This window comes from Dendrobates tinctorius, unplaced genomic scaffold (genome assembly GCF_039654945.1).
Source record: "Dendrobates tinctorius isolate UK_male_01 unplaced genomic scaffold, ASM3965494v1 ptg000043l, whole genome shotgun sequence".
In the NCBI taxonomy this organism is placed as follows: domain Eukaryota; kingdom Metazoa; phylum Chordata; class Amphibia; order Anura; family Dendrobatidae; genus Dendrobates; species Dendrobates tinctorius.
In genome coordinates this window covers 246,474-272,179 of record NW_027361711.1, presented here as the reverse complement: position 1 = coordinate 272,179, position 25,706 = coordinate 246,474, and the positions used below count along the sequence as shown (strand labels likewise).

The 25,706-nt window shown below is 42.3% G+C and overlaps 1 protein-coding gene across 2 annotated transcripts in view; it reads right to left on the bottom strand.

Annotated features, from left to right (window-relative positions):
* Positions 1-25,706, bottom strand: part of ALDH1L2 (aldehyde dehydrogenase 1 family member L2) — a 116,014-nt gene that overhangs the window by 16,373 nt on the left and 73,935 nt on the right. For both annotated transcript variants that reach the window (XM_073575129.1, XM_073575128.1), the window contains exons 14-19: positions 20,662-20,732; positions 17,287-17,392; positions 17,097-17,184; positions 15,955-16,048; positions 15,737-15,836; positions 3,670-3,768 (exon numbers count right to left, since the gene is read on the bottom strand). In XM_073575129.1, coding sequence (XP_073431230.1) covers positions 3,670-3,768; positions 15,737-15,836; positions 15,955-16,048; positions 17,097-17,184; positions 17,287-17,392; positions 20,662-20,732 — 558 coding nt within the window. The remainder of the gene's footprint in view (positions 1-3,669; positions 3,769-15,736; positions 15,837-15,954; positions 16,049-17,096; positions 17,185-17,286; positions 17,393-20,661; positions 20,733-25,706) is intronic.

Genomic DNA, 25,706 nt, shown 5'->3' with positions numbered 1-25,706 from the left:
CTTTGACAATCTACAATCTGGTTTCCGCCTCCATCACTCCACTGACACAGCCCTGACCAAAATTACTAATGACCTACTTACAGCCAAATCAAATGGACAATGCTCTATACTCCTGCTTCTAGACCTGTCCTCTGCATTTGTCACAGTTGACCACTGCCTCCTACTACAGATCCTCTCCTCCTTCGGCATCAAAGGCCTTGCCCTATCCTGGATCTCCTCATACCTTTCCAACCGCACATTCAGCGTCTCCCACTCCCACATCACCTCCTCATCCCACCATCTCTCTCTTGGAGTCCCCCAAGGCTCTGTTTTAGGACCCCTACTCTTCTCAATCTATACACTTGGGCTGGGGCAACTCATAAAGTCCCACGGATTCCACTACCACCTTTATGCTGATGACACTCAGATCTACCTCTCTGGCCCAGACGCCACCTCTCTGCTGTCCAGAATCCCAGAGTGTCTATCAGCCATATCCTTCTTCTCCTCTCGCTTCCTCAAACTCAATGTAGATATATCTGAACTCATCATCTTTCCTCCATCTCACAGATCTTCCTTACCCGACCTACAGTAGCTATAACAATTAATGACATCACACTTTCCCCAGTACCAGAAGTCCGCTGCCTCGGAGTAACCTTTGACTCTGCTCGCACATCCTTCAAACCGCACATCCAAGCTCTTTCTACCTCCTGTCGCCTCCAGCTCAAAAATATTTCCAGAATCCGTCCTTTCCTCAACCCTCAATCTACTAAAATGCTTGTGCATGCCCTCATCATCTCCCGCCTCGACTACTGCAACATCCTTTTCTGTGGGCTCCCTGCTAACACCCTCGCACCTCTCCAGTCCATCCTTAACTCTGCCGCCTGACTAATTCATCTCTCTCCTCGCTACTCCTCTGCTTCTCCCCTCTGCATATCTCTTCACTGGCTCCCATTCCCTCAGCGTATCCAGTTCAAATTACTAATACTGACCTACAAGGCCATCTATAACCTGTCTCCCCCATATGTCTCTGAACTAATCTCCCGATACCTTCTCTCACGTAATCTCCGGTCCTCCCAAGACCTCCTTCTCTCCTCCACACTTATTCGCTCCTCACCCAACCGCCTCCAAGACTTCTCCCAAATAGTCCCTATTCTCTGGAATTCTTTGCCCCAACAAGTCCGACTATCAACCTCACTTGGATCCTTCAGACGGAACCTGAAAACCCACCTCTTCAAGAAAGCCTACAGCCTGCAATGACCCCGCTACCTCCTCACCACTAACGGAGATATCATCTCAACCAACACCAGAACTGCTGCAACCCACCAACCTACTGTCTCCTTCCCCACCATCCTGTAGCATGTAAGCCCGAAAGGGCAGGGTCCTCTCTCCCCTCTGTATCAGTCTGTCATTGTTAGTTTGTTTACTGTAAGTGATATCTGTAATTTGTATGTAACCCCTTCTCATGTACAGCACCATGGAATCAATGGTCCTATATAAATAAATAATAATAATAATAATAATAGTAATAATAACATAGTATATACACTGAGAATGCTGTATATAGAACATATAAGAGACAGCGAGGCTGCCATATAGACATTACATAGGATACACAGAGACTTCTGTATGTACATCACATAGGAGACACCAATGCTGCTGTTGCTGCATATACATCACACATGAGACGCTGGGGCATACACATGACAGGAGACACCAGGCGTTTATGGCCCGCGGACCGGTTCTTTACTCCTGGTTTACATGAAGAGATAGAAGGATTTGCACAAGTCTACATCCACAGAAGATCAGCGTTTTCCCCTCTATGTACTAGGTATACTACCTTGGGTGCCATTATCTTGGACACGATTCCTGTTGATAGTTGGTATTGCATAGATTCTGTATATTCCCATATCTGCACCTCCACATTATGTGTATAACATAGGGTTTCTTTATTTTGATATGTGGTTTCCTATTACATGTTCTTTTTCCATTTAACCTACCTCATCACCTAATCTTTAGATATTGTAGTGACATTGTTATATGATGTTTATCATTTTTTGAACATTGGTTAAAGAATTTATCATTGGAAATTTGGTCTCTGTATCTTATTGATGTCAGTTTGTTTCCCTTGCAGAGCTGCAGTGATATCTGTATATAACTAATACTGCCATTATGTGTGGTTCACATTACATATAAGGTACATTGATTTGGCTGTATTTGTGGATACTCAATCCAAATCATATTTCTATTATGACAGTCTGCAGACTCTTGCCTATGTCCATACATGCTTATTATTTATTTTTTGATTGGTCTCTTCTTTTCCAGGGTCATAGTGTTGCTATTATATCCAGATCTATTCCATTAGGGGCATACGAACATTGTGGGATTTACTGTTGTTATTATGTCATCCATGAGGAGGTCGTTTTGAAGGCAGTTGTTGATTTTACAGGTTTTTAAAAATTGTCCACATTACCCAATAAACTTTTGCATAATTGTTGATAATCTATGTGTGCTCATCAACATGTGGTGTCTTTTTCTTGTTGCACATGGCTTAGTGTTTTCCACAGGATGTAGCACCCTTTATATAGATATTAGGGTTTTCTCATTACTGGTGCAGCCCTCCTCTTTCTCTTTGGAGCTTTGCAGTATACATAACATGAGACAGAGACTGCTCTATATACATCATATAGGACACACAGAGACAGCTGTATATACATCATATAGGAGCCACCAATGCTGCTGTTGCTGTATATACATCACACAGGAAAAACAGGCGCTGCAGTCCAGACATCACATAGGATACACAGAGACTGCTATATATACACATCACACAGGAGACACCGGGGCTGGGGCATACACATGACAGGAGACAATGGGCATCTGCGAACGGGAAGTTTTCCATCCCTGGTTTAAATGAAGAGATAGAAGGATTTGCACAAATCTACATCCACAGAAGATCAGTGGTTAGTTCCCCAAGATGTTTGGAACAACATGCCTGCCCAGTTACTTTTAAAACTGTATGCTTGCAACTTTTAAGGCAATGAGTGGTCACACCAAATATTGATTTTATTTAGATTTCTCTTTAGTTCACTCACCTTGTCATTTGTTAAATAATAAAATATTAATTACTTTCCCTTCTAGTTGTTAAAGCATTCTTATTTTCCAGCATTTCTTCTATATCATGTTTCCCACACACTCTTGTATAGTACCTCGTGCATATGCACAAATAGTACGGATCTGATAATAAAGACGGTAATGAAACTGGATCTGCAATTTTATATACAGATTATAGGCTACCAGTATCCTCTTTTTAGGATACCTAATAAAGAATCTTTACATGCATATTACAATATTCATGTGCAATTTTAGTTTGTTACAGTTTATTAATTTAGAAGTTTAGGCAAGTCTGTTATCTAGTTTGATTTCTTTTGTGTAGTTTCCAAATTCGAGGTTGTTTTAATATTATTTGGTGCTATTCAAAATGTTTCCAGTGAATGTCAATTGTTGCTGCTCATGTTCATTCAAGTGTTCTGTATACTGACTGCTAACTACTTATGTCATCCACTTAGAAGTACGCGCACCACCTAAATACCATTCAAAATCACATCTAAACTTTATAATAGGCATTTTAAAAATGATGATCAAGGGAAGATGCACACGAACTGCTCAGATACCATTATAGTGTACACTTACCACTCTTCTAACAAATTCATCATGTATTGATTCTTCAACAAAAAGCCTACCGGCTGCAATGCAGTTTTCACCTTTGTTGAAGTATACCGCTCCCATACCCTGTAAAAAAAAGAGAATATAATCAATGGGTATTGTGGACCTATGGATACTAAAACAGTCAATCTCTTCTTCTGTCTTTTCCATAAAATGTTCTACAGAAAAAAAAATATACATTAAAGGGGTATTCCCATTGCATACATTTAAGGCACATCTGCAGGATGTTTAATAGCACTGGGACTCGTCAAAAGGACCTGCATCTGTCTCAAAAAGAGGGCCCTGTTGGGCATTGTCAGTAAAGCGGCGGTTGGAATTTCTCATAGAAATGCCCCTTAAAAGTTTACATTATTCAGATAACTTTTCACAAAAGGAAGCATTGTGTTTACATGACTTGTATTATTCCTCACAAATAATGCCCACTTTAGTGCTGACCGCCAATAGGAGGATGATGCGCCATGAAACAACAGAATCACCTTGTGGTAACCTTAACTTCTAACAAAGACCAGGTGCCACACAATGGTACATCTCAAAAATACAAATTTTATTAAATATACACAATTTATACACAGATTAAAAGAAGGTGCCAGACCAATCCCAAGAAAACCCATAAATTATGGAAGTATAACACTGAAATATTTCGCAAAAGGCATTCCTATATAGCACATTATGGGAAAAGTAGATTGTGTATACAGGGGGAGCATTAACCATTGTTAAATCGTAAACTGCCTTCAGGCATATGTGATTAAAGGGCTATCAACACGTTACCCCAGCGGCAATCCCTCTCATCCAACACTGATAATCCTATATAGTGCGATACATATTATTCCATCAAGCAGGAATGTAAACGGGGAAGGCAGCCACTAGTGAAATAAGGGACCGCCCACAGGCATGTCAATAAGGACTGTACACCCACTACCCCAGTGCACACTCACTAACACTGCCCCTAGCTTCACAATGTAACGCTAGGATACATGGATGTTTGCCATAATAACATACCGCAAAATAGGTGGTGCTCCCCAGGCATCTCCTATGCCCCGACGCACGTTTCGCACTGCTTCATCATGAAGCAGTGCGAAACACGCGTCGGGGCATAAGAGACGCCTGGGGAGCACCTCCTATTTTGCGGTATGTTATTATGGCAAACATCCATGTATCCTAGTGTTACATTGTGAAGCTAGGGGCACTGTTAGGGAGTGTGCACTGGGGTAGTGGGTTTACAGTCTTTATTGACATGCCTATGGGCGGTTCTTTATTTCACTAGTGGCTGCCTTCCCCGTTTACATTCCTGCTTGATGGGATAATGTGTATTACACTATATAGAATTAGCAGTGTTGGGTGAGAGGGAGTGCCGCTGGGGTAACGTGTTGTTAGCCCTTTAATCACATATGCCTGAAGGCAGTTTACGATTTAGCAGTGGTTAATGCTCCCCCTGTATACACAGTCTACTTTTTCCCATAATGTGCTATATAGGAATGCCTTTTGCAAAATATTTCAGTGTTGTACTTCCATAATTTATGGGTCTTCTTGGGATTGGTCTGGCACCTTCTTTTAATCTGTGTATAAATTGTGTATATTTAATAAAATTTGTATTTTTGAGATGTACCATTGTGTGGCACCTGGTCTTTGTTAGAAGTTAAGGTTACCATAAGGTGATTCTCATGACTTGTATTATACATTTTTCACCATTTTTCCTTTCATGTTTCATCGCTAGTTTTCATTTGTTTTTGAGCTACATGATGGAGACATTGGCCCCAAATCATCAAGACAAATCTTAAGTCAGAGTCTGCAATATGATTTCTGGTGAAGGAATGCCACAGCTCATCATCAATTAGATAAGCTGCAGCATCATCCTCCAGCTTTGCCCGTTTTGGTGGAGCTGGGCAAACCTAGCAAGAAAATGGTAAGTCATACAATTTTAACGCAACTCCTCGTTTCGCAAAATTTTTTCACATTTTCAATGCTCTTTTTTCTTTTAAACTAACTTTATTTGTTGAGATAAAATAGACAAAGTATAATCATCCAATCTCCTTGACATGCACCAATGCAACCAGCACAATAGTCCATATCATCATAACTGTCAATTCCATCCCATCATTTTCTTTTTTTTTGTTGTTGTCACAACAATTATTTTAACATATTCAACTTTTAACTCAACATGCAAAAAAAAAAAAAAAACACAACTACAAAACACTGTGCATAACTCCATACATGAATAGATGTAAATGTGTGAATCCAATAGACTTTAAGTAATCCTGTTGTCCCCTTATGTTGCTCCATATTACACCAGGAAGTATATCAAAATACTTTCATCATAGAATGCTACAGTTGGAAGGGACCTCCAGGATCATCTTGTCCAATTCCCTGCTTAACCCCTTCACTACCAAGGGTGGTTTGCACGTTAACTACCGGGCCAATTTTTACAATTCTGACCACTGTCCCTTTATGAGGTCATAACTCTGAAACGCTTCCGTGGATCCCGGTGATTCTGACATTGTTTTCTCGTGACATATTGTACTTCATATTAGTGGTAAAATTTCATTCATATAACTTGCGTTTATTTATGAGAAAAACGGAAATTTGGCGAAAATTTTGAAAATTCCGCAATTTTCCAACTTTGAATTTTTATGCCCTTAAATCACAGAGATATGGCACACAAAAAAGTTAATAAGTAACATTTGCCACATGTTTACTTTACATCAGCACAATTTTGGAACCAAAATTTTTATTTGTTAGCAAGATATAAGGGTTAAAAGTTGACCAGCGATCTCTCATTTTTGCAACACCATTTTATTTTTACGGACCAAATCACATTTGAAGCCACTTTGAGGGGTCTATATGATAGAAAATACCCAAAAGTGACACCATTCTAAAAACTGCACCCCTTAAGGTGCTTAAAACCACAATCAAGGAGTTTATTAACCCTTCAGGTGCGTCACAGGAATTTTTTGAATATTTAAAAAAAATAAACATTTAACTTTTTTTCACAAAAAAAATTACTTCAGGTTCAATTTTTTTTATTTTACCAAGTGTAACAGGAGAAATTGGACTGCAAAAATTATTGTGCAATTTGTCCTGAGCACGCTGATACCTGATATGTGGGGGGGAACCACTGTTTCGGCGCATGGCAGAGCTCAGAAGGGAAGGAGCGCCGTTTGACTTTTTCAATGCAAAATTGGCTGGAATTCTGATCGGACGCCATGTCGCGTTTGGAGAGCCCCTGATGTACCTAAACAGTGGAAACCCCCCACAAGTGACCCCATTTTTGAAACTAGACCCCCTAAGGAACTTATCTAGATATGTGGTGAGAACTTTGAACCCACAATGGCTTCACAGAAGTTTATAATGCACAGCGGTACAATTAAAAAAAATCATATTTTTTCCACAAAATGATCTTTTCACCCCCAATTTTTATTTTCCCAAGGGTAACAGGACCCTAAAAGTTATTGTGCAATTTGTCCTGAGTACACTGATACCCCATATGTGGGTGTAAATGACTATTTGGGCACATGGCAGAGCTCGGAAGGCAAGCAGCGCCATTTTACTTTTTTGGCTGGAATTGAGATCAGACACCATGTCGCGTTTGGAAAGCCCCTGATGTACCAAAACAGTGGAAACCCCCCACAAATGACCCCATTTTGGAAACTAGACCCCCCAAGGAACTTATCTAGATGTGTGGTGAGAACTTTGAACCCCCAAGTGCTTCACAGAAGTTTATAACGCCCAGGCGTGAAAATAACAAAAAAATTTTTTTCCACAAAAATGATATTTTTGCCCCAAAATTTTTATTTTCCTAAGGGCAACAGGAGAAATAGGACCCCAAAAGTTGTTTTGCAAATTGTCCTGATTAGGCTGATACCCCATATGAGGGGGTAAAACACTGTTTGGGTGCATGGCAGGGCTTGGAAGGGAAGGAGCACCATTTGACTTTTTCAACGCAGAATTGGCTGGAATTGAGATCAGATGCCATGTTGCGTTTGGAGAGCACCTGATGTGCACAAATAGTGGAAACCCCCAATTCTAGCCCTAGCCCTAACCCTAGCCCTAGCCCTAACCCTAGCCCTAGCCCTAACCCTAGCCCTAACCCTAACCCTAGCCCTAACCCTAACCCTAGCCCTAACCCTAATGGGAAAATGGAAATAAATACATTTTTTTAATTTTATTATTTTTCCCTAACTAAGGGGGTGATAACGGGGGGTTTGATTTACTATTTATGGCGGTTTTTATGTTTGACAGCTGTCGAACGCTAAAAGACGCTTTTTATTGTAAAAATAGTTTTTGCATCACCACATATTGAGAGCTATAATTTTTCCATATTTTGACCCACCGAGTCATGTGAGATCTTATTTTTTGCGGGACGAGTTGACGCTTTTATTGGTATCATGTTCGGGCATGTGACATTTTTTGATCGCTTTTTATTTCGTTTTTTTGGGACGCAGAATTTACAAAAAACAGCGTTTCATGAATTTCTTTTGGGTGGTGCGTTTACGCCGTTCCGGGTGCGGTAAAATTTATAAGGCGTTTTTATTCTTCGGGTCAGTACGGTTACAGCGATACCTCATTTAGGTCGTTTTTTTATGTTTTGGCGCTTTTATGCAATGAAAACAATTTTATATAAAAAATAATTATTTTTGCATGCTGTATGGTGGCTCATTTTTTGCGGGACAAGATGACGTTTTCAGCGGTACCATGGATATTTATATGCGTCTTTTTGATCGCGCGTTATTGCACTTTTTGTTCGGCGGTATGATAATAAATCATTATTTTTTGCTTTGTTTTTTATTTTTATTTTTTAAGGGGTTCGCTTAAGGGGTTAACTATTGGGACAGTTTTATAGGGCAGGTCGTTACGGACGCGGCGATACCAAATATGTGTACTTTTATTGTTTTTTTTTATTTCCAAAAAATGGATTTATTGGGGAATATTTTTTTTTTTTTTTTTTAATTTATTTGGCGATTTTTTTTAAATTATTTTTACACTTTTTTTTATTTTTTTTTTTACTTTATTACAATGTCCCATGGGGGACATCACTGTCCGGTGACAGATCGCTGATCTGTCACATCACAGATCACTGTGACAGATCAGCGATCTGTCACAGGCACTGCACAGGCTTCCTCATGCCTGCGCTTTGCAGGCACTGAGGAAGCCAGCTTCCTGCAGGCCCCCGGAGGTCCCCGTCGCCATATTGGATCCGGGGACCTGCAGGAAAGGAGTCCCCCGCAGCAGCGCTGCACATTGCGCTGCCGTGGGGGGCTCAGGGAAGCACGGAGGGAGCCCCCTCCCTGCCGATGCTTCCCTTTAACCCCCGGTACACCGCGATCGTGTTTGATCGCGGTGTGCAAGGGGTTAACGTGTCAGGGGCGGTCCGTGACCGCCCCTGACACATTGTGCTGGGTGTCAGCTATGATAATTAGCTGACACTCGGCCGCGATCAGCGGCGCTCACCACGTGGGCGCCGCTGATCGCGATGACGTAATATTCCGTCCATGGTAATTAGGTCCATGGTCACATGGACGGAATATTACGTCAATTGTAGGTAAGGGGTTAATGAAGGATTCACTACACCATCCGAGACAGATGTCTGTCCAGCCTTTGTTTGAAGACTTCTATTGAAGGAGAACTCACCACTTTTCGTGGCAGCCTGTTCCACTCACTCATTGATCATCTTTACAGTCAAAAAATTTTTTTCTAATATATCATCTATATCTTCCCCTTTTCAGTTTCATTCCATTGCTTCTCGTGTTTCTATGTGCATATGATAATAAGGATGATCCCTCTACACTGTGGCATCCCTTCAGATATTTTTAGACAGCTATTAAGTCTCTTTTTAGCCTTCTTTTTTGAAAGCTAAAGATTCCTAGACCCTTTAACCGTTCCTCATAGTGCATACTTTGCAGTCCACTAACCATCCTGGTAGCTCGTCTCTGAACTTGCTCCAGTTTTTCAATGTCTTTTTTTAATATGTGGTGCCCAGAACTGGACACAGTATTGTAGATGAAGTCTGACCAAGAAAAAGTAGGGGGTAGAATTACTTCACGTGATCCAGACTCTATTCTTCTCTTAATACATCCCAGACATTTTTTGCTGCTACATCACACTGTTGACTCGTGACATTTGTGATTTTTTCATATACCCAAATCTTTTTCACACATGCCGTTGCTTATTTCTATTCCTCCCATTGTGTAGATATCATTTTCCTTTTTCCTGTCCAGATATAGAATTTTGCATTTCTCCCAGTTAAATACCATGTTATTGGTCGCTACCCATTGTTCAAGCTTATCTAGATCCTTCTGAATCCTTCTCTGTCTTCCCTAGTGTTAGCTATCCCTCCTAGCTTTGCATCATCTGGAAATTTGATTAGTTTGCCTTCAGTTCCCTTATCTAGATCATTTAAAAAATGTTGAACAACACTGGTGCCAGGAAAGAGCCTTGTGGGACCCCACTTGAAACACTCTTCCAATTGGATGTGCAACTGTAACGCATGTGGTTTGTTGAAAGGCTTACCCTGAAGGTGCGCAACTAAGCAGCAATGTGGTATTCACTGGAGCCTCTCATGGTGAGGTGAAGCTTGTGCGGCAGGTAGCTGCCAAGTGCCACTCTAGGGCAGTGTCCAGAGCAGCTGACCCCAAGGATCAGAGACGCTGGTTCAGATTGTGTGTTTTAGACAGAATAGGACGGCCACTGGGACAGATTCAGACTGTGCAGTTTCAGGATAGCAGACAGATCAGCCACTGGTACAGGTTTAGACTGTGCAGCTTCTGGGTAGCAGACAGGTCAGCAACGCAAGAGAGATACAGGTTAAACAAAGCAGGGACATTTTTTGATCGCTTTTTATTTCGTTTTTTGGGACGCAGAATTTACAAAAACCAGCGTTTCATGAATTTCTTTTGGGTGGTGCGTTTACGCCGTTCCGGGTGCGGTAAAATTTATAAGGCGGTTTTATTCTTCGGGTCAGTACGGTTACAGCGATACCTCATTTAGGTCGTTTTTTTATGTTTTGGCGCTTTTATGCAATGAAAACAATTTTATATAAAAAATAATTATTTTTGCATCACTTTATTCTGCGAGCTATAACTTTTTTATTTTTTCGTTGATGATGCTGTATGGACAGAATAAATAATAATAGACAGAATAGGACGGCCACTGGGACAGATTCAGACTGTGCAGTTTCAGGATAGCAGACAGATCAGCCACTGGTACAGGTTTAGACTGTGCAGCTTCTGGGTAGCAGACAGGTCAGCAACGCAAGAGAGATACAGGTTAAACAAAGCAGGGACAGCTTAGGCAAAGCAGACAAGGGGACCTAACAGCAGTCAGGCAAGTTTAAACTAACTTTTCACAAATGTTTCTCAGGTACCTCCCAGCAGGTGGAGGTGCCTTAAGTAGTAAGTGTCTCCCAGCTATTGCCTAGGGACGCTTTATGAGAATGCAAACTGTCTTTTTAAAAGACAAGAAGCACACACGAGCGCGCACACCCTAAGCGTGCTGCCAGGAGACTTGCCAGACATGCACAGACCCTGGGGAGCGTGAGTGCAGGCAGGAGAGCAATAAGTAAGTCGGCATCCTTGCAGCGGGGAGGGGACAACCATTTATTACCACTCATTGAGCACAATCGCTGAGCCAGCCATGAATCCACCTAACGTAGCCTTGTCAATCCCATACTTTGCAATTTTTTCAATAAGGATAGTATGAAATACTTCAGATAATTGAGGTGTCTCTTTCTTCTTTCAAAATGTTGCCATAATTTTAGCCTAAAAGCTTTGATGAATCGAGACCTGAGAGTTACAATGTCTCCTATACAATGCACACAGAGACATGAGTGATTCCTCCATTGCTCTTTGCAGCACATGTTCAGAAGCAGCAGCAGAGACAACTGTCATGAAGTGACTGGCCCAGTCCGGAAGTCTTGGGCATAGACCGCGCTGGAAAATACCGGCGCGTGCGCAGTAGCGATTATATGCTTCACCCACAGTTGGGCAAAGTATACTGCGCAGGCGCGGGCCGTTACAATGCGCAAGCGCGGAAGCCAACGTTATCTGTGCTATTCACAGATGAAGATTGCGCGCAGCAAACCGAGGAGGGGGGGAGCACGACTGAGCCACGCCCATCCGACCGGACCGCGGCGATTTGCATACCTCCCCAACAACATAAAAAAGGTATTTATGCCTCAAAGGTGCGGGGTCGGGGGAGTCAAAAGCCCTAATAGAATCCTTATGGGATGCGCAATTGGGTGATAACTTTACATGTTATCACGAAATATGGGTGACAGATTCCCTTTAATAACCCAGCCATTTTTTGCAATTCTGACCAGTGTCCCTTTATAACTCTGGAACGCTTCAACGGATCCTAGCGATTCTGAGACTGTTTTTTCGTGACATATTGGGCTTCATGTTAGTGGTAAATTTAGGTCGAAATTTTGCAATTTTCAAATTTTGAATTTCTATTCTGTTAAGTTATGTGACACAAATTCATCAATAAATAACATTTCCCACATGTCTACTTTACATCAGCACAATTTTGGAAACAAAATTTTTTTTGTTAGGAAGTTATCAGGGTTAAAAGTTGACCAGCGATTTCTCATTTTTACAACAAAATTTACAAAACCATTTTTTTTTAGGGACCACATCACATTTGAAGTCACTTTGAGGGGTCTATATGGCAGAAAATACCCAAAAGTGACACCATTCTAAAAACTGTACCCCTCAAGGTGCTCAAAACCATATTCAAGAAGATTACTAACCCTTCAGGTGCTTCACAGGAACTAAAGAAACGTGGAAGGAAAAAATGGACATTTTAATTTTTCCAACAAAAATTATCTTTTAGCATCAATTTTTTCATTTTCACATGGGCAACAGGATAAAATGGATCCCAAAATTTGTTGGGCAATTTCTCCTAAGTACACTGATACCTCATATTTGGTCATAAACCACTGTTTGGGCGCACGGCAGGGCTCAGAAGGGAAGGATCGCCATTTGACTTTTTGAATGGAAAATATGCTGGAATATTTAGCGGTTGCCATGTCGCGTTTGGAGAGCCCCTGTGTGCCTAAACATTGGAGCTCCCCCACAAGTGACCCCATTTTCGAAACTAGACCCCCCCCAAGGAACTTATCTAGATGCATAGTGAGCATTTTGAACCCCCAGGTGCTTCACAAATTGATCCTTAAAAAAAAAGTACTTTTTTTTCAGAAAAATTTTCTTTTAGCCTCAGTTTTTCATTTTCACATGGGCAACAGGATAAAATGGATACTAAAATTTGTTGGGCAATTTCTCCTGAGTACAACGATACCTCATATGTGGTCATAAACCACTGTTTGGATGCACGGCAGGACCCGGAAGGGAAGGAGCACCATTTGACTTTAATGGAAAATTAGCTCCAATCGTTAGCGGACACCATGTCGCGTTTGGAGAGCCCCTATGTGCCTAAACAGTGAAAACCCCTCACAAGTGACCCCATTTTGGAAACTAGACCCCTTAAGGAACTTATCTTGATGTGTGATGAGCACTTTGAACCCCCAAGTGCTTCACAGAAGTTTATAACGCAGAGCAGTGAAAATAAAAAATTGTTTTTTTTCCTCAAGAATGATTTTTTAGCCCGCTATTTTTTATTTTCACAAGATTAACAGGAGAAATTGGACGACAAAAGTTGTTGTGCAATTTGTCTTGAGTACACTGATTTGGAGGGAACCACTGTTTGGGCACATGGGAGAGCTCGGAAGAGAAGGAGCGCTATTTTGGGATGCAGACTTTGATGGAATGTTCTGCGGGCGTCATGTTGCGTTTGCAGAGCCCCTGATGTGCCCCTGATGTGCCTAAACAGGAGAAACCCCACAGGTGACCCCATTTTGGATACTACACCCCCCAAGGAGCTTATTTAGAGGTGTAGTGAGCACTTTGAACCCCGAAGTGCTTCACAGAAGCTTATAAATGCAGAGTGAAAATAAAAAATTATTTTTTAGCCTGCTATTTTTTATTTTCCCAAGGGTAGCAGGAGAAATAGGACCCCAAAAGTTGTTGTCCAGTTTGTCCTTAGTACGCTGGTACCCCATATGTGGGGGGGGGAAACCACTGTTTGGGCGCATGGCAGGGCTCAGAAGGGAAGGAGCGCCATTTGACTTTTTGAATGGAGAATTAGCTCCAATCGTTAGCAGACACCATGTCGTGTTTGGAGAGCACCTGTGTGCCTAAACTTTGGAGCTCCCCCACAAATGACCCCATTTTGGAAACTAGACCCCCCAAGGAACTTATCTAGATGTGTGATGAGCACTTTGAACCCCCAAGTGCTTCACATAAGTTTATAACGCAGAGCCGTGAAATAAAAAAATCATTTTTTTCCTCAAAAAAATTATTTTAGCTCTCAATTTTTTATTTTCACAAGGGTAACAGGATAAATTGGACCCCAAAAGTTGTTGTCCAGTTTGTCCTGAGTACGCTTGTACTGCACATGTGGGGGGGACCACTGTTTGGGCACATGTTGGGGCTCGGAACGGAAGTAGTGACGTTTTGAAATGCCGACTTTGATGGAATGGTCTGAGGGCGTCATGTTACGTATGGAAGGGAGGGAGCACCATTTGACTTTTTGAACGCAAAATTGGCTGGAATCAATGGTGGTCGCGTTTGGAGACCCCCTGATGTGCCTAAACAGTGAAAACCCCTCAATTCTAACTCCAACCCTAACCCCAACACACCTTAACCACAACCCTAACCCCAACACATCCCTAACCCTAATCTCAACCCTAACTATAACCCTAACCCCAACACACCCCCTAACCCTAACCACAAGCCTAACCCTAATCCCATCCCTAACCCCAACACACCCCTAACCCTAATCTAACCCTATTTCCAACCCTAACCCTATTTCCAACCCTAACCCTAATTCTAACCCTAATTCTAACCTTAACCCTAATTCTAACCCTAACAGAAAAATAAAAAAAATTTTTTCGTTATTTTATTATTTGTCCCTACCTATGGGGGTGATAAGGGGGGATGAGTTGCTATATTGCTATATTTTTTTTTTTTATTTTGATCGCTGTCAGAATTTATCACAGTGATCAAAATGAATGAATGGAATCTGTCGCTTGGCAGATTCGACGGGCGCACTTCGCATGCACCCGCCATTTTGGAAGATGGCGGCGCCCATGAAACGGAACGGCGAAACACTGGGAGCCACAACGGGACTCAGAAGATACCAGGGGGGGAGGGGGGGAATCGGAAGGTGGGGGGAGCGGAGGGAAGGGGAGGGGGAGCAGATGATGACGGTGGCGGCAGATAGCCGCCGTCAGTCGGTGGCAGGGGCCAATCGCCCCCGTCAGTCGATGGGGGGAGTTGGATTGGTGTCTCCAGCCATGCCTATTTCAGCATCAGCCATGGCTGGATTGTAATGTTTCATCAAATTTCATTGATGAAATATTACTATCACTCTGATTGGCTGTTTCACTGTCAATAGCGAATCAGAGAGATCATAGCCACGGGAGGGGGGGGGGCGAAGCCAACCCCCGGGGTAAAGCACAAAGAGTCTTGTGTCTGCGGGTCAGGTGACCTTTCAGTGACCCTGTTCACCTGACCTACATGAGGGCGATTTATGCCTTGACGCCTTCGTAGGCATCATGAGTCGTATTGGCACGAGTTTTCATGACGCCTACGTAGGCGTCATGAGTCGGGAAGGGGTTAAATGCTTAGTATCAGTGGAAAAGGATTGGGGCTAAGCAGGAGTACCAGGCACAGGCATTTGTACAGAACAGCAGCTATGACTATAGGATTTCAGGGATCATGACCTCCCCCAAGAAACCTCACTTTATCGCACAGTGTGATTTGGTACCATTACTGTATCTAGCATAGATAATGTTTCATGTACGTCTGTTTGTGAATAATTTACTACTGTGAGGGTCACACCGCTATGTGAAGATGCATTGGCACAACTGTGCATAAGCTGTCTTTGTATAACTGACCCAAAGCTATATCTTAACATTTAACTCTATGGTCCTCTAATTTATTTTAGCTGCTTAAATATTAAATTAATGGGTGAATATGCTCACCATTCTCACAGCTTTGTCAAGATCACAGTCATTGAAGATGATCAGAGGAGATTTACCACCAAGTTCCAGAGACACCTTTTTCAGATTGCTGAGAGCACAACTATAAAACAGAGAAGAACAAACGTACAGCAATACAGAAAGGGATAATGGTAAAAATACAGTTCATATATATGAAAGAAAGCTTCCTATAAACTATAGAAGGCTGAATATAAACATACCTTTTCATGATCTGCTTTCCTATTGGGGTGGATCCAGTAAAACCCAGCTTACGTACATCTGGATGTTCAGATAACCTCTGTCCCACTAGACCACCTACAGAAGCCAATAAAAATGACGGAGAATACCATGGTAAAGGCTTCACAGTTTACATGCACTTATTCCAGTAATATGGTAGAAGTAAAGCATTCACTCTATGGCTGGATCGCACTTATGTGTTAGCGGCTGTATGGTGGCACAAGTACTTGTCACTGGGACGCCATTGTATGATGTTACACAGTAGTGAGCACAGACAGAAGAGGGTCCCTGTGCAAGAACAATATATAGTGTATTTGTGGTCCAACAGCTCGTTATTATGCACAACTGCACCTTCTTTAGAGGTAGAAGTGGGCCACATTACCTCTTGGGACCTTTGCGGCTGCCTAGGCTGTACCACTGGCATGTCTACCCCTGATCATGTGCAGCACCATATTTCACAGATTAATTATTATTTGTTTATATTATTATTTTTTCATTGAGAATGGTATCTCTATAGGTAAAAAAAAACACCCTATAAAGCAAAATAGATAATTAGACCCCGTTGTTCACGCTGGTCTTGATGAGTGGGAGTGTTGGAATCAGACGCTCCTGATTCATTAAGAGGCACACACATATTAATGAATCAGAGGCGTTTGACAAGTGATGTGCACTGTGCCTTAACTATTACTCCAGTCTGAGACTGGAATAAGATTTCTGGAGTTGAGAACACCACAGCTGGTGATGATTGAGATGAGCTGCACATCACGTCCCTGAAGCACCCTCATTCTCTTCCAGCTCTAACCATTTTGCTGGAGCTGAGAGAAACTGGCGTGAAAACTCCAACATTTGCTAAATTTTTACACAATTCCACAGTGCACAAAAAATGTTTTGACTTTTCAAATCAATTTATAGCAGAATGCTAGCAAAATCACTTTGATGAATTGGGGCCAAAGTATTTTATGCATGTGGGTTTATATACAAAGCGTCTACTGAAATTGTGTTGTCACGTAAAATAAAAAAATAAAATATAAAATCAAATTGAAGATTTTACAGATTAAGATTCACTAACTATCCCAGTAGAGTCATGATGTTTGTAAATCATTACAACTAATTTAGTATAAATTACCTGATCCAGGCAGGATATTGATGACACCCTTGGGTATACCGGCTTTGACTGCAAGTTCTGCAAATTTTAATGCCGTTAGTGGAGTCACCTGAAATAAGTAAGAATTATTATAATATCCCAGCAATATCAAACAGCACACACATACAGACTAGTAATGGTGTCAGACTCCTATAATATATTGATAAAGTACCTGTGCAGGTTTCAAAACTAGAGTATTCCCTGCAGCCAGACATGCTGCACTTTTCCAGGCAAGCATCATCAATGGATAATTCCATGGGATAACTATGGCACAGACACTGTGGGCAGAACAAACAGTTCACATAAAGTCAGGTAATTCAATTGCTGGATATATTATGGGTATTGGGTTAAATTTGAGAAAAATATAAGTTTCTAATGAAGCATAGACAATTTGATCATTTTCTTCAAACTGACAATCAATGCCACTAGTGAGGTTAAAAGGGAACTGTACTTTCAACAAAGGTTACATAAATCTATAATACATGCAAATATCAAAGTACGTAAGATATCTTATCATGGAAATATGCTTTTTTCCCACTTATGAGCCACATCATCCCATGCCTCTGCCTCCTGGACTTATCATCTACTCTGAAAAATGGCTCAACTTCTGGTCAAAGAAAGACGGCCTGACAGCACAGTGAGGTGTCAGGTTATACCTCCTATTATAATCTATGGAGAGGGAAGAGAGGCACAGTTTGGAGCGTAATGAGAAAACAAGCAAAGGTAATGCTAATCTGCAAAAGATTAAAAACGCAACTTTCGGCGACCGCTCATCAGCCCAGCACTCGCGCTGCCCTCGTGAGAACTGGCCGCTGTGAACTGAAGGTAACCTTCCTGAAATCATCTCAGTTCACAGTGGCCGGGTCTCACGCTGCATTCCACGAAACCTGGTAGAGGCTGCTGCTCCAGTCTATGAAGCTGCATTCTCTGAATGGACTGGATGAAGCAGACTAGGATCATCGTGGGACCTCCATTTGTATTACGGCGGACATTGTGGATTATTATATATTTTTTTTAATAAATGGGGGAAAGAGGGAAATTGTTGGAGAGTTTTTTCCAATAAAGATTTATTTCATGTGTTTACTTCTCTTTTTAATTACTGGGTTAGTAATGGGAGTGTCTGATAGATGCCTCTACATTACTAACCTGTGGGTTTTATGTAAGCAGACATTACACAGCTGACATCAATCCCACAATGCCATTACCCTGATTGCCACCACACCAGGGCAATCGGGAAGAGCCAAGGCTAAGTACCAGAATTGGCGAATCTAATGTATGTGCCATTTCTGGGGCAGCTGAGGGCTTGTCTTATTAGGCTGGGACAAGGCCAATATCCATGGCCCTTCTCGGCCTATTAATATCAGTCAACAACTGTCTGCTTTGCCTTAGCTGGTTATTAAAAAATAGGAGAGACCCCACTTCATTTTTTTAGGGTTCCCCTGTTTTTAATAATCAGCTATGGCAAAGCAGACACTGGGGGACTGATATTAATAGACTGAGAAGGTCCATGGATATTGGACTCTCCCAGCATAATTAGACCAGCACACAGTTGTCCGCTTTCCCTTAGCTGATTCTCAGGCTGGGAAGATCCATGGGTATTTGGCCCTCCCCAGCCTAAAAATAGCAGCCTGCAGCCACCCAAGAAAATGTGCATTCATTAGATGCACCAATTCTGGCACTTTGCCGGGGTCCTGCCCGTTGCCCTGGTGCATTATCAAATGGGGTAATAATTTGGTGTTCATGTCAGTTATGAAATGTTCGCTGACATCAAGCCCAGAGGTTAGTAATGGGGCGGCGTCTATCAAACACCCCAAATAATAACCTGGCAAGTGAATAGTTAAAAAAAGACACAGGAAAAAAAAGATTTATTTGAAGAAAGACTCTCCCACACTCCCTTGTTTACCCATTTATTAATTAAAAATAAATCCAGGAAGTTCCAATGGTAATCAAAGAGTGTACCTAATTCTATGGCACCTTGCTCTGAGAATGTTTATAGTTCTCCCCTGTTCAGCGGCAGGCATGGAAATTCTCATGCCTGCCTCTGACTGCGATTAAGCCTCTTGAGCCTCATTCTGAAAATGTTATTGCCCCATTTGCTAACGCACTAGGCCAAGATGGAAGAGCCAGGCAAAGTTCCAGAATGGATGTGCCTTTTCTGCGGCAGCTGCGGGCTGCCATTTTTAGCCTGGGGAGGGTCATTCCCAGCCTGAAAATACCAGCCCCAGCGGTCAACTTTACATTGGCTGGTTATCAAAAATAGGGGGGGATCACACACAGGTTTTTTTCAATTATTTATTTCAATCATTTAAAAAACAGAATTGGGTCGCCTCTATTTTTGATAACCAGCCAAGGTAAAGCAGACAGATGAGGGCTGCAGCTCGCAGCTGACTGCTTTACCTGTGTTTCCTATCAAAAATAGGAGGGAAGAGACATCTTTTAATATTTTATATTCTGTTTTTCACATGCTGCGTCGGTCAATCATAGCCATGCTAATACTTGGCATGGCTGTGGTTGGGCCTGAAGTGCCCACACTGGAAAGATTGTTGATTGGCTGCACTGAAGTCTTTCAACCAGTTTTTTACGGGCTGCCAAACCCGAACCGTAACATGGACTTCCGTGAGAAGTCCATGTTGCGAGTCTGTCAACGGCAGTAGGTGTCCGGTACGGATCCAGAACTTTGGCATTTGGCTTTGACAATCACTATTAGTGATTTCTTCCAAAGTCAAGGCATAATTACCCAGAAAAGCTACCACAGCAATCAATAACACGTCATCCCATCTGGACTGCTCTTAGTGAGACCATCATTTGTATTGGAACAATACTATGATTCAAAACACATCCAGGCTATGTGACGGCTATGTAACCAAGAAGGGGGGGCGAGTACTGTGTCAGATGATATGGCCTCCACAATTACCCAAGCTCAACCTGATGGGGATGGTTTCAGATGAGTTGGACAACACAAATATTCAGCACCTCTGGGAACTTATGCAAGACTGTTAGAAAGCCATTCCGTGCGATGATCTGACGAAACTGCTATAGAGCCAAGAGTATTTAAGGCTATAATGAGAGTTAAAGGGGAGAACTTTGATGAAAGTAAGGTTTTACACATAATCTGGTTTGTTTCACACATTTTCTTTACTACTTGTTTCCACGTGTGTTCCTTTGTGGTTTTACTGTTTTCAGTCTGAATGTATAATGTGCACATTCCAATAAAAACAAGGAAAAGCACTGCATGAACAGGTGTGTCCAACCTTCTCACTGCTACTGTATGTCTTACATAACAAAAATAGATTAAGGAAATTCAGCTACACAACAAACGCAGGAGGATGCAATGGTTTAGGAAGAGAAGCAAAGACAAAATATTACTTGGCCCTTATCATAATCCTGCTGCACTGACTTGGGGACAACCTGCATGTCCATCAATCTGGATGCAGCCATCAACAGCCCTTTCTCCTTTTTGACTGGTCTCTTTTGGATGTACAATAAATATCTTGGGAGCAGAAGACTTTTTAATTTTCTTATTCTTTATAGTAACTCATGTACTTACCCTAATGGCTCTTTCTTGGTAAATGTTAAGTTACGATTTGGACGAGCTTGATTTATTGGAATAGTAGAGCCCTACAAAATAAATGTTATGGCGTTTAATACACACAAAAATATTGTGGCTGTGTTCACACGTCGCGGTTTTTTTTGCGTTTTTTAACACGCAATTTTGCTGCAAAAACACAAAGAAAAACAGCATCCCATGCAATCCTACGGGATTCTGCAATGCTGTGCTAATGCTGCGGATTTTCCCGCGGCGGAAACGCATCACGGAAAAATATGCAGCATGCTCATTTTGCGGAATCGCGGGGATCCCGCACCATAGGATTGCATTGTTCCGCTTACTTCCCGCATGTGGCTGTGCCCACCATGCGAAAAGTAAGCAGAAAATTTTCGGATGGTACCCACGGTCCGGAGGAGAGGAGACTGTCCTCCAGGCTGTGGGTACTATATCCCTGTAAAAAATAGAATAAAAAATAAAAAATGGTGTTATATTCACCTTCCGGCGTCCCACGCAGCCTTCCCAGGCCTAAGCGATGCTTCCGTTCCCAGTAATGCCTTGCGAGACCTTTGATGACGTGAGGTTTTGCGATAAAGTAGCGGTCCCTATTCCTCGCGAGACCGCGACGTCATCAAAGGTCTCGCAAGGCATTACTGGGAACGGAAGCATCTGAGGCCCGGGAAGGCTGCGCGGGACGCCGGAAGGTGAATATAACCCGATTTTTTATTTTTTTAATTATTTTTAACATTAGATCTTTTTACTACTGATGCCGCATAGGCAGCCTCAATAGTAAAAAGTTGGTCACACTCGTCAAACACTACGCTTGACGAGTGTGACCAACCTGTCAATCAGTTCTCCAAGCGATGCTACAGATCTCTTGGAGAACGCTAGCATTCTGCAAGCTAATTACGCTTGCAAATCGCTAGTTTTTCCCCGGGAAAATCGCGGGAATTTAAAATGCGATTTTCCCGCGGAATGGAATTCCGGAATTCTAGCGGTAACTTCCGCAAGAGTTCCGCTACGTGTGCACATAGCCTAAATGTAACTTTAGCAACCATTGCTAGGCAGCCACTGTGAATGCACATCAAACTTTGGAGTATTCGGTTTGAAACAAAGATGGCTTAAGGGCAATGTAACTACCATTTACTGTAAATGGTTAGATCTGTTTAAAAGCCCACCACATTAGATGGTTGGACGGTCATGCCAAATTATTGGGTCCAGACAAATTTGATCTACTATTTATAAAGGCTTCACAAATCTCCCTTGACAGATGATGTTGGGGAGGGAGATTGGGCAGTTTGATATCAAACACATAATACATTTATCATTCAGGTATACAGGTCACCACCAGAGATGTCTGCCGGCTCACTCTGCTCTCCCCTGAAAGAGCACAAGAATACTTCCCCAAGCGATGTATACCAAATGTATTTTGGAGGTCTGGAATGTTAGCTGTTGTTCAAATGACAGCTGTCTGTGGAGTATAGGATTTATTTTTGCCTAGGTCAGTAACCAGAAAGGTGTGTTCACACGTTGCTTTTTTGCAGCTTTTTTTTCCTGCACCCAAAATCTGATCTCTTGGCAGTAAAAAAAAAAAAGTACAGGCAAACGTAGGTTTTGCTGTAATTTTCTTTTTCTGCGTTTTTTAGTATACCAAAGTTCAGCTTTGCTTCCACCTTGCAACAATGAACAATACAAGGTGTTAGGCCACCATTGCAAGACATATGTGAAACCATAAAACATTTTTTATGTAAAAACAGCAGGGAGAAGTTGAATTGGTAGGGCATTCTTTACTTAACACAGGGGTAGGGATTCAGTTGGTAAGGCATTGTTCACTTTCACACATTAGTAGGGCATCGTTTGCTTTCTCGCTTTGGTAGGTTATTGAGTTGGTAGGTCATAGTTTACTTTTAGAATTAAATGCCTGGAAAGGAAGTTATTCTGTGCTCTCTGTAGTCTTGACAAAGCAGAAGTAGAGTAAAAATGTGGGTTTATTGTCTACACGTTTCAGAGTTCATCAACGACTTCCTCAGGAAAATCATACATAAAACGAGATAAACACAGATACATGGTATAAATTATTTAAAATAATCCGGAGAGCGCAGAATAACTTCCAATCTCAGCGTCTAATTCTGACATATCCACAGGAAGCTACAGCATCTGTATTCCGAGCTTTTTAGGTGCTGTGTCACTCACAACCCTATTAGGTGAGCATTTCTGTTACTTCTTTACTAATCACTTATGTTGGATAAGAACCTATTACACGCTTACATTTCTTTATAGTATACTTTTACACATTGGTAGGGCCAGTAGCGTAGATACCGGGGACAAAGGAGGCTGTCTCCCCGGGTGAGGTCACATTAAGGGGCCCACCACAAGCCCCGGCCGCTTCTGTCATGAGGCAGCAAAATGCCTGCTCCCTATCTGACAGAGGCTGCACACTGGTAGGAAAATAGCACCGTAGCAAAGTCTCAGTGCAGTGTACTGTGCAGAGGAGCTGACCTGATAAGTTTCTGACATGCTCAGCTGTCAGTGCTACATGTAGTCAGCTTCACTCCATGCTGCTCTAGTTCACGCATGCTGGACCTCCCCTGGTTCCTAGTGCCCACCCTAGATTTCTTTGTTAGAGGAAGCGTGGTGGTACTCTAACATACCTCTTTGGAGTAGATATATAGACAATATGTTTCTACTATGGACTGGTTCTATTGATGAATTTTAATTATTTATAGCATGTCTTAATGACAATGAAATTGGGATGAAGTTCACATCTGAGATACATAGGGAGGAGATCTCCTGCCTAGACCTCACAATAAGAAGTAATGGGTACCTTACCACCAAAACATACCAAAAACAGTCTCTTCAGTTGGGACAGTCATCACTCAGGTCATCTCAAAAATGGAATCCCTAAAGGTCAGTTCCTGCGACTTAAGAGGAACTGCTCTAACACTAGGGACTTTTTTGCACAAGCCTGCGATCTTAGAAATAGATTCAGTAAGAGGGGCTACCCTGATGTTGTTCTGGATGAAGCTTGGCAAAACGCTGCCAGCCAAAACAGATAGGAACTGCTCCACCCAAGAATGGACAAAGAGGTGACACACACCTAAAATCATTGGCACCTTTGACAATTGAGCTAATGAGGTATACAGCATCATAGGAGACATTGGGGAGTTTTGAAAACAGACTCAGAACTCAGGGAGTACATACCATTTAACCCGAAAATTACTTACAGAAGGGGTCGGTTGATCCGCGATCATCTAGTCCACAGTCTGTATTAGAAACCGACCCAGTCTGGTACTTGGCTAGATTTTAAATTCTGTGCGACATACAGATGTGGAGACTGCAAATTTTGCACATGGGTGAGACCAAGTAAAACCTTTTCTGATACATCTGACGGTAGATCATATTTTATCAGGGATTTTGCGAACTGCAAAAGCAAGGGGGTTATTTATATGGCCACCTGCCAATTCCCATGTAACTACGTCAGGAAGACTAAGAGGGAACTTAGGAGACATATAGGTGAACACCTGGGGGATGTTAGACACAACAGACATACTACCTCGTTAGGGAACATCACCATAACAACCCCAGGTGTCTATCATTCTGTGTGGTGGAAGTTGTCCGTAAGCATACATGTAGTCGGGACTGGAACAGGCTACTGTTACAAAAAGAGTGTCAGAGGATACACAGATTGCATACCCTTGTACTGCATGGCCTTAATGAGCAGCAAAATTATTGTTGCTTTATTTGACTCCTTTGACCACTACCAGAAGCCGTAGTCAATAAGCTGTGATAAAGAACGCAAGTGAGCGTTCAAAACGTGTCTTGATCCCCTGCCTTGTCTATGCAACCATGTTTATTTTAGGTCCATTAAAAACTTACAAAAATTAAGAAATAACTATTTTACCAGACGCTGGAACAACATGCCTTTAGTTTTTCCATTTAGTACATTATCTGGTGTGGATCCACCTGGTTCCGTGCAAGCTGGACTTCAAGTACTAGGTGAGCTGGCTTTCTCTTTACTATATCAGGTTAATAACACCTGGACATTAACTGCTAGCTGCACTGTATGGATTTGTCCCTATCATACATGACTATATATGGTTATTTACACCGATAGATTAGAAACCTATATAATATGTTAATAATATTCTATGTATTGGGTACAACTTTTACTTACAACACCCATACATTGTTTCAGCTTCTATTGTTTCAGCATTACTAAGCAGTATATGTCTCACCTATTAAAAGTATGTTTCTCTCTGAAATGCCGCAGCTTTACAGAGACAAACATACCTGGCTGAGATCGTACAGCCGGGGTCTGATACATGCTGGACATGGTTGGGGCAGCATTTATCACCTGTCAGGCTCCCTTTAAAGGGGTTGTCCAGGCTTGGGATAAAAGTCTGAAGTCAATCTATGTGACTGCCGACTGCCAAATCATGACAGCATGTAGTGGCCTGCTGTCATGAGCCTGATCCCATGTGCCGCATAGCCATTCACTATTATATCCCACATCATCGTGTCAGCCAGCGCTACTGGACTACTACCCCTAATATCCCATACCGTCTCGTCAGCCAAAGTCACCGGACTACTAATATCCCACATCATCCCGTCAGCCATAGCCACCGGACTACTACCCCTAATATCCCACATCATCCCGTCACAGCCGCCAGACTACTACCCCTAATATCCCACATCATCCCATCAGCCATAGCCACCGGACAACTACCCCTAATATCCCACATCATCCCGTCACAGCCGCTGGACTACTACCCCTAATATCTATCATGATCTCAGTGCGGGTTTGACTTGCACAGGTGGGGTTAATGTCTGGAACCAGTGCTGATGACTGGCATTTCTGGGGTTAAAGGTTTGATCCCAGTGCAGGCTTACCTGCACACCTGGGGCTGTGATTGTGGCCTCTCCCTGGTTCTGGGAGAGGCTTCTTATAGCCTCAGGACGCTCCCATCCCCGTCAGTTATACTTTCGCCCTTGGCATTGTGTGGTGACCCCTGAGTGTGTTAGTGCTGCGTTCTGGTTGCATGATTCTC